Source organism: Panthera onca, chromosome C1, assembly GCF_046562875.1.
Source record: "Panthera onca isolate mPanOnc1 chromosome C1, mPanOnc1 haplotype 2, whole genome shotgun sequence".
In the NCBI taxonomy this organism is placed as follows: Eukaryota; Metazoa; Chordata; class Mammalia; order Carnivora; family Felidae; genus Panthera; species Panthera onca.
In genome coordinates this window covers 199,863,928-199,877,398 of record NC_138346.1, presented here as the reverse complement: position 1 = coordinate 199,877,398, position 13,471 = coordinate 199,863,928, and the positions used below count along the sequence as shown (strand labels likewise).

General features: G+C 51.7%; 1 protein-coding gene across 1 annotated transcript in view; it reads left to right on the top strand.

The window, feature by feature from the left end:
• Positions 1-633: 633 nt before the first annotated feature.
• The window catches only part of OPRD1 (opioid receptor delta 1), a 31,867-nt gene continuing 19,029 nt past the window's right edge, over positions 634-13,471 (top strand). The window contains exon 1 of the mRNA XM_060622036.3: positions 634-1,083. Coding sequence (XP_060478019.1) covers positions 857-1,083 — 227 coding nt within the window. The 5' untranslated portion in view covers positions 634-856. The remainder of the gene's footprint in view (positions 1,084-13,471) is intronic.

Genomic DNA, 13,471 nt, shown 5'->3' with positions numbered 1-13,471 from the left:
CTGTGGGTTTTGCTGGTCCTGCCACAGGAATGTCTTGCTTTGTTTCACTTTGTCTTCAGTAGTATAATCTTAGGATTGATTCGCCAATGAGCTGTAAACCCTAGGAGGTAGGCTTCACGTCTATTTTTGTGCTCTAATGGATAGATCCCCAATAGCACCCGGTTCTTATATTCGGAACCCCCAAAATAACTGTTGAACAAATGAATGGGGTGCAAGAATATCATGGCTAATAATGTTTATGAAACACTTACTCTGTGCCTGGCACTCATTACTCCAGTCCTCTCAATCTCCACAACAACCCTCTGAGAGAGGTGGTCCGATGATGCTCATTTTACAGACGAGGAAAATGAAGTTGAGAGAGCTTAAGTGACTAGCTCAAGGTCACTTTTCGCTAGTGTACGGAGGTGGGATTCACATCCAGGTCCTTCTGACTCCAAAGCGGCAAAGGGTGAGGAGGTGACCCCGTCCAGGGTAGGGGTGCACCCGAACCCGCGGAGCCTCCCTAGGGAGCAGTGGGAAGCTTCCCCGGCCCAGCTCTAAACCGGTGGTGCAGCGCCCGCCCCCGGTCGCGGGCGCAGTCTGGCGGCCGCCTCCGGGCCACGTGGTGCGCGCGGCGGGCGCGTCCAAGGAGCCCGCAGTGGCTCCCGCTCAGAGCGCTCCGGGCGAGGAGAGCGGGCGGGCGCCGGGGGCAGGCGGGTGGGAAGCCAGGTGCACGGGGGGAGGCGCGGGGCCAGCCCGGCGGCCCGGGCGCTGTAGCCCGCGGCGTCGGGGCCCCGGCCTTGGCCCTCGGCGCGTCCCTCGCACCGGGGTTCTGCGCCCAGGGCGCACGGCGGGGAGGGACGCGGCACCTGCCGCCATGGAGCCGTCCCCCTCTGCGGACGCCGAGCTGCAGCCCCCGCTCCTAGCCAACTCTTCAGACGCCTTCCCCAGCGCCTTCCCCAGCGCCGGCGCCAATGCGTCGGGGCCGCCGGGCGCCCGGAGCGCCTCGTCCCTCGCCCTGGCTATCGCCATCACCGCGCTCTACTCGGCCGTGTGTGCCGTGGGGCTGCTGGGCAACGTTCTTGTCATGTTTGGCATCGTCCGGTGAGTCCACTGCGGGCTGGCACCGCGGGGTGACGGTGGGGACCGGGGACCGGCCCCCTGACCTCGGGCCCGGGGCTCCCCGGCGCCCCCCCCCCCCCGCACTTCCTGCAGGGGGAGCCCGGGGGCCAGTTAGGAGACTGCTTCCATTGAGAGACGGACACCGAGAGTGAGTGTGTGTGTGTGTGTGTGTGTGTGTGTGTGTGTGTGTGTGTGTGACTAAATAACATTTGATCATTTGTTCGCGCCCCGCCCCCCTTGCTTCTGCATTAGGCTATGTGGGATAGTTTGGCGACAGTTAGTGGTCTGTCAGTATATGAGTGGGTGATTCTGTGTTTGTGACGGTACAAATGTATTGAATGTTTGGACCTCTAAAAACGTCCTGGGGGCGGGCTTCTGGGGAGACAGCTGTCTGTGCTGGTCGGGGGACAGGGGAGTGCTTGTGTATCTGCACCATTCAGTGGGGGCACTTACCAAATCCCATTGATGCCCGTCTCTTGGGGTTCCTGTTGGTGTGTGTTTGTCCCACACTGTCAGTTGGTGATTCTCTCTATATGAGCCTGTGACTGTGTTGTTTCTTGTCAAATCTTTGAAACCCAAGGGGGAGGAGAGCATCCGGAGTGGCTTCGGATCTTTGTGTTTGTCCCCCTGTGTGTGCATTTGCTGATGGAGGGCCTGTGGCTCCTGGGTGCATGGGGCAGCAGCTGTGGGCCAGCCAGGCAGTAATCTGCTTCCCTCCTCAGTGGCCATCTGGTCTCCAGGTCTGGATGCGATTCAGCGAGGCTTCAGCTCCTCACAAATGCCCTGTTTCATTCTCTCCTCTTCTCTAACAGGCTTTTCTTTCTGCTAGAGGCAACGGTGTTTTATTTGGGTGGGAGTGGAGCTGAGCTTTTGCCTCCGGAAGAGAAGTTCTCTTCTTGGTGTCTATGTAGCGTGCTGGGACTTTCTCAGAGAATCTAAAACATCATCGGCTTGCCTGGAAGCAGCAGCCTCCTGACCCAGTTGTGCTAGTTCAGACATGGGCAAAAAAGGATAGAAAGGAACCTCCTATCCTTATAACAACAAAGATGCCCTTGTATTTACTGTTAGGTGGAAATGGGTCATCCCTGCTGGTTGACCAAGGGCACAGCCCTAAACCTCTCTGGGCTGTGGTGCCACCAAGCAGGGCAGAGGGCAGATTGTGGACTCAGAGGTTGGGAACGTGAACTGTGGTCTCAGTCCAGTCACTGATGCCCATCACAGAGGGCACCCCAGTCCCCTTGTCCCACACCATCTGCCCCATCTGTCTCATTTTCCCTGTCTGAAGAATGGAGACCCGATCTCTGGAGTCTGAATTGCAGAGTATGGGGTCTCTGCAGGGGAGGGCCACGTGCGTTGGAGCATCGGATGGGTGTGTGGGTGTTGAAGGAGCTTTGGCATCAATTATCTCTGGGGGAGTCTTTGCTCCCCCAGGAAGAGTGGAGGGCACAAGAATCTCCTGTGCTTTCAATGACTCATTACCAGCTACTCTGGGAAAATTCCCCCAAGCACAGCAGGATTGATCTTTGCTGTGCATTTTTGTTCATCATTCTCCTCACCTTGTCTTTGGAGGTAGTACAGGCTTTAGAGTGGGGCCAACCTGAGTATTAATCCCAGCTCTGCCACGAAATGGCTCTGTGACTTGGGGAAATTACTTAACCGCTCTGAGCCTCAGTTTCTTCCTTTTTTGAATGGGGTAATAATAGAACCTTCTTCAACAGAGTTTTTGTGAAGTGTCAGTGAGCAAACATATAAAATGCAGCTGGCCTGGTGCCTGGATCCGATAAATGGAAGCTGTCTGTGTGATGAAGAGTAGGAATTTTCCAGATGCCTCGGAATCTAGTGCCTTTTAAAGAAGGAGGTACTTGTCCTAAGTGGGCCTGAGGGCAGCTAAAATTCTGAGTTCCAGGTTCCTGGCACGTATGCTCTCTGGGGAACTCCAGGTGCTGGAGTCTGGGAAGAGCCCTGTCAATGTGCTCAGTGCCATTCCCGGCCTCTTCTCCAGGGGCTCTGGATGTTGGGCCGATGAGCACATCTCCCCCACTACCTGTGAGCCAGGGGAAGTCCTCTCACTTCTGAGGGTCCCCTCAGCGTATGCTCTGGGCTCAGCTTGCTAGGGCTGCTCCAACCAACCTTCCCCAAATCCCATCATCGAATGCCTCTTGCAAGCCATATAGCTGGCCCCCATAGGTCCCCATGTTGCTAAGACATTTCCTGGGCCAAACATCTATGTGATAGCTATCTCTGGGTCTGAATGATTTAATCCTCACCTATAAGCCTGTGGGATAAGCATCAGATCCTCAATATGATGCCTCCATTTTACAGATGTGGAATCTGTGGTTCAGAGAGACACAGGATGACTTAAGGTCCTACAGCTAGCTCCAGACCTGGAGCGAAAACCCTGGTCTTGTGACTCCAAGTCTAGAACTTTTTCCAGAGATGTCTGGGGTAGAGGACAGTCAAAGAATTTCACGGAAGAAGGGGGCAGAATTCTGTTCCTCCTCTTGTCCTAGAATCATCAGAGAACAATGGAGACAAAAAGATTGTGATCCTACACATTCTTTGGCCTGTGTAGTTTAGGGTGCTGTCCTGGGAGGGAGGGGTGATGATGGGGCTGGCACTTAATTCTTCCCCCGCTGATGGAGAGACTAACGGTAGGGCAGCTGCCTGGGGCTCTGCTTCTGCTGGCAAAGTCCTGAGAGCAGTGGAGAGAAGGGAGCCCAGGCTGAAGAGAGCCCCCTGATCTGTCTGGTTTCCTGGCACCCCATGCAGGGCTTGGCACAACCAAAAAGTGAGTTGGCTGATTGGTTGAATGAATGAATGGTTGAAGGAATGGATTCTGCGTGCCAGTCCTGAGCTCCAGCAGTTGAGGGCAGGGGTAGGTTTCCAAAGGGAAACCCTTAGGGTGGGAGAGCGGGTTGGTACAGTGGCAGAGGTGGGGTTCTGAAGCCAGACATATCTAAGTTGGAATCCTGAGTTCAAAGCCATTTACCTGCTGTGTATTTGGGCTACTGACTTTACCTTTCTGGAGCTCATTTCTTCCCTTGTAAAGTGGGAAGAAGAACAATGTGTCCGGGGCTGTGGTGAGGATTAACATGTTGTAGCTGAGCCATTTACTGCTTTTGAGAAAGGAATCGTCTGTATGCAAAGGAATGAAAAGAATTAACTCATTCAAGAAAATTCTATGGTACACTGTGCTAGATGCTGAGATACAATGGTGAGGAAAGTACACCATCCCTGCCCTCACGGTGAGAGAAATGACAATCATCCGCTAGTCATCTAACAGACTTGTAATTGTAGCAGGCGATGAGACAGTGCGGGGGGGTGCGGGGGGGGGGGGGCTTTGGGAGCCCCTGATGTGTGTCTCTGAGGAGCTGAAGGATGAGGAGGGGGTAATAAGAAACAGAGGGGGGTTCCTGGGTGGCTCAGTCGGCTGAGCGTCCAACTTTGGCTCAGGTCATGGTCTCACACTTTGTGAGTTGGAGCCCCGAGATGGGCTCTCTTCTGTCAGCCTGTCAGCACAGAGCCTGCTTCGGATCCTCTGTCCCCCTTTCTCTCTGCCCCTCCCCCAGTCGTGCACTCCACTCGCTCTCTCTCTCTCTCTCTCTCTCAAAAAATAAAACATTAAAAAAAAAAAAAAAAAAGAAACAAAGAGAGGAGCCCCTGATGAGAAGCTTGACATGGATGAGGGGCTGAGAAAAAAGACTCTTGGAATCCCACATCACGAAGCACCCTCCAGTCCTGCCTCCCCCACACTCTGGCCCTCTCCCTACATCATGCATCCGTTTGAGAAACCCACTCATCCTTCCAGAGGCATGAGAGGGGTGTCTAGGAATTGTGCTCTTAACAAATGGCCTGTGGCTTCCGAGGCTTCTGTGAATACGAGCAGGATTTGGGGGGACATCTAGTCCCCAGGCAGAGCATCACCCCTTAGTCCTGCAGTGTGAGTTCAGCCAGTATGGTGGTCCTGTGGGTCCTCAGAGCAGTCTCCCAACAGCCCCTCTTTCTGGGTGGTCAGTGTCCTGAGCAGGGCTGGAATCCAGGAGTTCCCCCTGGTGGCTCACTGGGCAGGGCAGAGTGTGAAGGGCTTAGCAGGTCCCCATCTCTGACAGGTGACCCTGTCTATCCTCCCTCTGCATGACCCAGGACTTCCTGGTTCATCGGCCCCAGAATCCAGGCAGGAGAATGGAGTTGATGCTTTTCCACATGGCCTCCTGTCTGTTCCACAGCCTGCCCTGATTCCCTGCCTGCACCTCTCCCAGATCCTGGTTTCAGGGGGTTTGGACCCTGCTGTGTGTCTTTGACCATCCCTACCTCTCCCACCCTGCCCGCTGCGTGTAACTAGCCCAGCCTGCCTCTTCGTGACTGTTTTAGGCCATGTGCTTTTCTGCCACTTGGTCTCGCCCTCGGCCCCTGTCTCTTCTGACGACTCCTGTATCAAGTGCGGGCTCTGCCACCTACTAAGATCTTTAATGAATTGGATTGCCACACTGCACCTCAGTTTCTTCATTTGCAAAATGTGGATCATAGTATCTGACTCATAAACACCTTTTTCCTAAAGATGACAAGCTGATATTGGTGAAGCATCATGTTTTCCCTCCCATCCTAACTGCAGTGCAGAGCAGGGAAAGGAGGGTGGGCCAGACAGCATGGACTGGGGCAGGGTTGTGACAGGTGAATGGGTTCTGGCTGTCCCCTCTTTCTACTACTAAGGTGCCAGGGGTTGCTGGGATAGGTGCTAAAGTGTCAACTTTGTAGGATTGGGAGCTCTGAGTCACCATCTTGTTTTTGGAGGCCCTTAACTTCTTGTCTCCCTCCCCTCTCTTGCCTGGGTTGGGGTCTGTGGACCCAGGGTCCCTAGGCCAGGAGAGATCCCACTGAGGTGACATGGTGCAGTGGTAGAGGTCACATCTGGGGATCAGGTATTGCCAGGTCTCCATCCCAGCCCGACCATGTCCTAGTGGTGTGGCTTTGGGCAAACAGCTTACCCTCTCTGAGCCTCATTTCTGCATTTGTGAAACTGGGGTGATCAGGAGAGGTTTGGGGATGATTAGATGAGCTCATGCATGTAAAGGCCACAGCACAGCACCTGGCACATAGTAGGCCCTCAGTGCGTGTCAGGTGCTATGATTAACCAGCACCCCTGCAGCTGCTCCAGGCGGGCAGAGCATGACTGTGGGGCCTGATTATTTACATTTTCCATATTGGGCTCTTTCCTGCTTCCTGAGTCGTCTGCCCATTTACTCATACAGCAAGCATCAGCTGATGCTGACCCCTTCCGGGCCTATCCAGCCTTAGGTCCCATGGCCCAGACCCTCAGCTTAAGCTTCAGCCTGGCCTCTGGCTTCTAACACAGCCATGTTCTCCAGCATCCCCCACCCCCCGCCCCTTAGTTACAGCTCCAGGGACAATCGAATCTTCTGGGAGCTGTGGGGAGTCCAGGGCAAGCCCCTGACCTGGCCAGAGGAGGTACTGCAGGTGCTGAGTGGTGCTGAGTCGTGAAGCAACAATGGCAGTTGGCTACTTGGAGAGGTGGGGGTGGAGCATTCCAGGCAGAGGGAACAGCAAGAGCAAAGAGAGGTTTGCAGGATGACGGAGAGCTGCTGAGGACAGGGAATGTCACAGTGGTTGAGCTGAGTATCAGGGGCTCAGGGGGCTGTGAAAGCAGAGAGGCTTCGGGGACAAAAGCAACATATGCCCTGTAAGTAGATGTCCTCAGCATGGCTAGGCCCTGGAGCCAGTGATGCATCCACCCAGTCTGGTCTCTGCCTTCCACAATTCCCAATGTTAGAGGAATGTTCAAAGAGCAACATGGCCCAGCCCCAGGTAATTGGAGGGAGTTGCTCTGGTGGGGAGGATGAGGTGCGTCTGAGGAGAGGCCTGGAGACAGGCCGGCATGATTGTGTTAGGGGCCAGAGGCTGCAGGTCTGGACAGTGGGAGCTGAGGCTGGATGGGTTCTCAGGTTCCACGGGAAGGGGACCATAGTGGGAAATGTGGGAGCTTTGAGTCACAGGTCATGGTGAAGAGGACTTCAGAGTGATCTGTGCGGAATGGTGTTCAAGAGGATGATGAACTGGGTGTGGATGGGCACGGGGCAGGATGAAGGTGGAGGGCCTCAGTGCAGGGAAACCCGAGAGGCTGGCTCAGGGTGACAGGAGAGAGCTGTGGGACCTTGAATGGGTCATCAAACCCTGGCCTCAGTTGTCCCCTTTCTAAAATGGAATGCTGTCAGACTGTCAAGAAGGCCGGAGGCTGGGCCAGGTGAGCCCTGGTGAGACCTCGGGGAAGGCAAGCGGCTGCCCTGGCCCGTGTTCCACTGCTTCTCCTGGCCTTGCCCCCAGCCTGACACTTTTCCAGCTCTCGGGTTCGTTCCCTGGGGAGCATGTAACTCACAGATCCACTGGGGTGGGCCCAGAGTCACCAAGGACACCAAGAAGCCTCTCCTGAGCCCTGCTATGTGCCAGAGGTTTCTGCAGCCCTGCAATGGGGGCTGTAGATTCTTATTTACACATGAGGACCAGGAGGCTCTCACAGCCCGAAAGGTGCAAACCCAGGCCTTTCTGACTCCAAACGCACTCCATGTCCACTCTGCCACCACTGTCCATGAGACACATGGAGCGAGAGCTGGCAACATCTAGTTAGAGCAAGGGAGGAACTGGCAGATTGCTGTCTGCAAATCTCCGAGGCCTCTGTGTGGGCTGACAGCAGTCGACAGCCCTGACATCAGAGCAAGACTGACCTGGGATCATGGCCCAGCTGTGCCGTTTCCTAAGCGAGTGAGTGTAGGCAATACATGCACAACCTCTCTGAGCCTCAGTTTTCTCATCTGTGAAATGGGAGTAGCATTAGACCTTCATAGGGTGGTTTTGAGAAGTTTATGAGGCATGACGTGAAGGACTTCAGTACAGAACCAGGCATTTGGCAAGTTTTCAGTGAACATTTTCTATCGTGTCTATTTCAAAGGCTTGCTTCTCATTCATTCGACCAACATTTATTGAGCCCCAGAGGAACTAGAATTATTGGGTAGATCTTACAGGGAAGTTTTATTAGCTCAATATTAAAAATTTTCTTTTGCTGTAGAGGTAACACAGTAGTTATTGCAGAAAATATGGAGAAGTTTAAGTAGAGACAGTCATTACCCCTAATCTCACTAAAGGAGAAAAGCTTTGTTAATTTGGTGTATTTCCTTCCCATCTCTCCCTCTCTCTTCCTCTCTCTCTCTCCCTCTCCCTCCCTCTCTCTCTCTCTCTCTCTCTGATTCTGTGTCTGTGTGTTTTAATAACATCAGGATCACAGTATTGGAATAGTGATCATGTTATATACAGTAGTTTGTAAGCTGTCTTTTCACTTGACATTATATCATAAGCATGTTGTCAAGTCATCAACACTATTTGAAAACATAATTTTTTGATGGCTGCATTGTATAAATGTGTTCTATTTGGGGGGGACTTCTGTTATTCCCAATATTATGTCAATCTAAACAATGCATCTGTGAACATTCTTGAACACTTACATTTGTGCACACCTCTTATTATTTTTACAAGGAATTTTCTAACAGTCAAAGCTCTCCAAGAAGGTACGGGCTGCTGTGTAATGTAGGGAGCTTCCCATCTCTGAAGGTATGCAAGAGGACACTGGAAAACCACTGGGTGGAGGCATGGCACTGGGGATTTGGGTGGAGAAAAGATAGACATAATTTTAGGCTCCTCTTCCCAAATCTGAGATTCAGAGATGCTGTGATCTCAGATTTCCCTTCTCCCCTTCCTGGCAGATGATGCCTGGAAGCTGTGCAAGGGCAAGGCATGATTTCATTAACCTCCGAGTCCTGGGACCTTTAAATCCAATTGGCTACCCAGAACATCATAACATGCACAGGAAGAGGGATAATCGTGGGCTTGAGCAGAAAGCCTGGCTTAAATTAGCAATTTACCATCATGCAGGCTGCAGCAGCCCTGTTACAAGCTGGGGGATATGGGGTGGGATGGGGTGTCTGGGTTGGGCTCTATTGATTTATAGCTCCCAGTGCAGCTGCAGAAATCAACAGCTTTGTCTCTGGCCAGGGCGGGTGTGTACAGAAAGAGTCTTGTCTTCTGTAGCTTTCTGAGTCTTGATAAATTGAAAGAACTCAAACTTCAAAGTCCTGTGAGGTCAGAAAGCCCCATCTAATAAACACAACACAGGGAGAGGTGGAGACGGCACCCCCTTCTCCCCTGCAGAGGTAACCTTTTCACCAAGGCTTAGAGCTTTGAATCATGGATGATGATTCTCTTTACTTATTTTGTGCCAGGCAGTCTGCTTAGAGATGTATATACAGTATCCCAATTTAATCTCCCAGACCCATATGAGGTGAGTTTGTTGCCCACATTTATAGATGAGGAAACTTGAGGCACAGAGAAATTCTATAACCTGCTCAAAGGCCCAGAGTCAGATTGAAATTGGGTCATTCTGATCTCAGAGCCCATACTCTTAACCATTACCCTATCTTCTGCCACCTGTATGTCAAGTTCAGCCCCTCTGATTTAAAAATGAGGGAACCAGGGTGCCGAGGTGGCTCAGTCAGTTAAGCAACTGACTCTTGATTTTGGCTCAGGTCATGATCTCATGGTTGGTGAGATCAAGCCCCACATTGGGCTCTGCGCTGATAGTGCAAAGACTGCTTGGGATTCTCTTTCCCCCTTTCTCTGTCCCTCCCCGTTTCATATTCTCTTCTCTTCTCTTCTCTTCTCTTCTCTTCTCTTCTCTTCTCTTCTCTTCTCTTCTCTCTCTCTCTCTCTCTCTCTCCCCCCCAAAATAAACATTTGAAAAATACTTAAAAAAATAAAAACAAAAATGAAGGAACAGAGGCTTGAGAGGTTCAGTGTCTGTGAGTTAGTGGTCAAGGCAGGACTGGAACTTGCCTTTCCTAACCCCTTATCCCTTATTGCATTTCTTTCCACACCTGGGATTAACTGGGCTAAGGGTGAGCCAAAGGGTATCTAGAAATAGCTGTACCCAGGAGCAAGGGCAGTGGGTTCCTGCTCAGGGCAGCCTGGCCTGGGGGCCACTGACAACATCTCACAGGCCCAGAGAAGTCCAAGATTCTTGGGGCAGAGCTAGCACCTGGCAAGGTGGCCACATCCGTCAGGGGCAGACAGACTGAGGTTCAAACCTAGGTCTGCTTCTTGCTGGCCATCCACCCTTGGGCTCACCTCACTGAGCCTGTTTTCTCCTCTGTAAAATGGGGATGATAGACCATCACATGCATCGTGGGGTTGTGGCAGGCATACATTCAGCAGCCCCTCCTCCTACTGGGCATGGTTCTAGGGACTGGGCATGTAACAGTGATCAAGACACAGTCCCTGCCTTCATGAAGCTGACGTTCTAGTGGGGGAAAAGATAGACAATACATAAGTTGGTGTAAGGCCAAGGCTATAGGCAATGAAGCCAACTAAGACAGTACTGGGGAGGGAGAATGGCGGGGCTGCAGTTGTGTCTAGTGAGGTTGGGGAGGAGGAGACAACTAAGCAGAGGCCTGTCCCTGGGTGGAAGTGTTTTAGGCAGAGGGAACAGTGAAGGTTAAGGGAGATGATGTATGGCCCTAGCTCAGGGCCTGGCCCGGAACAGGAAGTTGTTGGTAATAATGATGTCTTCTGGCTGGTTTCCCAGCTCTTGGGAACCTGGGACAGGGATTAAGCTGAGGGAGAAAACCTGCTTCGCCTGGCCCAGATGCCCCTGCAGTACAGATGGAGATGATCTGTTTCCCTTGGTTACAAAAACTCATCCTCCTGGAGTGCTGGGAAAGCCCCACATCTAGTGATTTTCCATTCCTCCTTGGGAGAGGCAGGGCAGGAAGTGGAGGCCAGCACATGGCCACAGGGCTATGCTGCCGGGAGGGGCAAGTAGTCCTAAGACACTCTCCTCACCTGCTCAGTCCTGTCATCCCAGATAAGAGAGGGTTCAATGGCAAAGCATGGCATATTGACTCCACAGGGCTTCACACCAGAAATAGCACTGCTGACCTTTCTTGAATGCTGACAAGGTGGCCACCTCTGTGCTGAGTGCCTCGTGTATATTATCTCATTTAATCCTCCCGACTCTATGAGGTTGGTACCATGTTTCTCTCCATTTGACAGATGAGGGCACTGAGGCTCAGAGATGATAATTCACTTGCCCAGGGCCACAGTTAATAAATGGCAGTCAGCCTTTGAACTGAAGCCCCCATAACTCCCAGAGCCTGCGTGTGCAAAGAGACCGTGAAGCAATGGCTGAGAAGAAGGTCAAATTCATGACACCCTCTGATTCCAACTGTGGAAAATGACTTTTGTATATTGCTGGCGTTTAGGAGAGGCCACAGAGCAGGGTAGACTGAGTTGTAGAGTCATTAAAATGATAAATTGTTGATAAATAAAATACAGGTGAAATTCCATGTGTCAGGTAGAGGCATATGTCCTAAGTAATGTACAGCATGGTCTGAGGCCTAGAGGTGGAAAACCTGGGCTTTTTGGAATATCTGACTTTGGATCCTGGTTCTGTCCACTCTGAACTCCTAGATAAGCACCTTTCCCCTGTGGGTCAGTTTCTTTCCGTGAACAAAGTGGGAATATATGTGTGGGTCAAAGGAGAGAATGGATGTGACATCCTCTGCACAGGGCCTGCCTTGCCCCTTGTCCTCAAAGCACATCCCTTGGGGGCCGGGAACAGGTTAGGCAAACTGAAGCATCTCTGTATCACCCACAGAGTGGTCACTAAGAATGACAAACTGGTGTGCAATATTTTTACATGGAATTGTGGGACATGTACTTAGCAATGGAAGGACTCAGAATAATTCAAGGACCCATCACATACAACTATGGCAAAAATGAGCATGTGCTTTGGTAATGATATAAGGCTGCATACAGGGGACCTTGTGAAATCTCAACCTCTACTACGCTTGCATGGTGGCTGGTGTCATTTCCCTTTTCTCGTGAGGAGAGTGTGTGGCTCCCAGCATCAACCTTAGCCTAGAGTTTGGGCTTTCAGGTCTGCATCAGACATGGTCCTGCCAGAAAAAAGAACCAGTAGCATCTATCTCAAGCAATTGGCTTATGCAGTGTGGGGTCTGGCAAGGCAAGTCTGAAATTTGTAGGATAGGGTGGCCGGCTGGAAACTCTCTGGCAACAGCTGATGCTGCAATCAACAGGCAGAATTTCTTCTTCCCCTGGGAAAGCTCAGTTTTGCTCTTAAGGTTGACCTCGTTACCAAGGATAATTTCCTTATAGTCAGCTGATTGCAGATATTAACCACATCTACAAAATACCTTCACAGCAGCACCTAAATTCATTTCGATTAAATAATTAGGTACTATAGTCCAGCCAAGTTGACACATAAAACTAATCATCGTAGAATCAGACAGACCCTGGCTTAAGTCCTGGTACTACAACCTAAAGGCGGTGTGACCTTGGGCAAATTTCTCTGCCTTTCTGAGCCTCAGTCCACTAGTCTGCCAAATGCAGCGATAGTGCTCACCACAGTCATTTGTTGTGAGGGTGAAATGCAGTGATGTAAATCAAGTGCCTTTGTCCGTGCCTGTCGCATAGAATGAGGGGAGACACACATGGTCATGACACAGTGTTTTCTAGTTGTAATGTGGTGTTTGCTTTCCATTTTACACTGGTGGCTCCTGGAGGGTGGGAACTGTGCCCCGATCATCTTCTATCCTATTTCCTAGTTCAATCCCTGGTCCTAAGGAGACATCTCTGTTTCCTAAATATCTAGTTGACACTTTGTTAATGAGCTTCTCTCTATGGAGTAGTTGGGATCTATAATAAAAATCCTCCAACTACAAGACAAGAGGGAAGATGTGTGGGAGCCTCAGACCTCTTTTCTCTCTAGATTAACACTTTGCCTCTCAGCTTAGTAAATCTCTCCTCCAGGGAGCCTTCTCTGCTGCCCCCAGGCCAACAGACCCCCCTCCTCTGTGTTCCCACCAGTGTCCTGTGTCCCCCGTCCGCACATATTTTTCCAAACACTTGACTGCTCATCTCTCCCTCTTCAGATGAGCAGGTGTGGGGCAGGGGGAGTAGCCTTTGTTCAGAGCTGGAGCCCCAACCTAGGGTCTGACCCTCAGGCAGCATGTCCGTAGGTGTTTGTGGGAGGGATGTGTCCTATTTCCAGAGACCCATGGGCTGACATGCCACACTTGAGGAACTCTGCTTTCTTGGGGCCTCTGTTGTGTCTGGCTGCCCCATTCCTTGGTCCAGCCATTGTTAAGCCAGAAGCAGAGCTGGGCTGATGGAGAGGAGCTTCTCTTCCCTGGCTTCCATGAGCATGAACTGCACAAGGTGTCTGCTCTGTTTATTGCTGAGCTTGACCTGACCTCCCTGCCCCCCAACTCCTGTTCAACTCAGGGCCCTT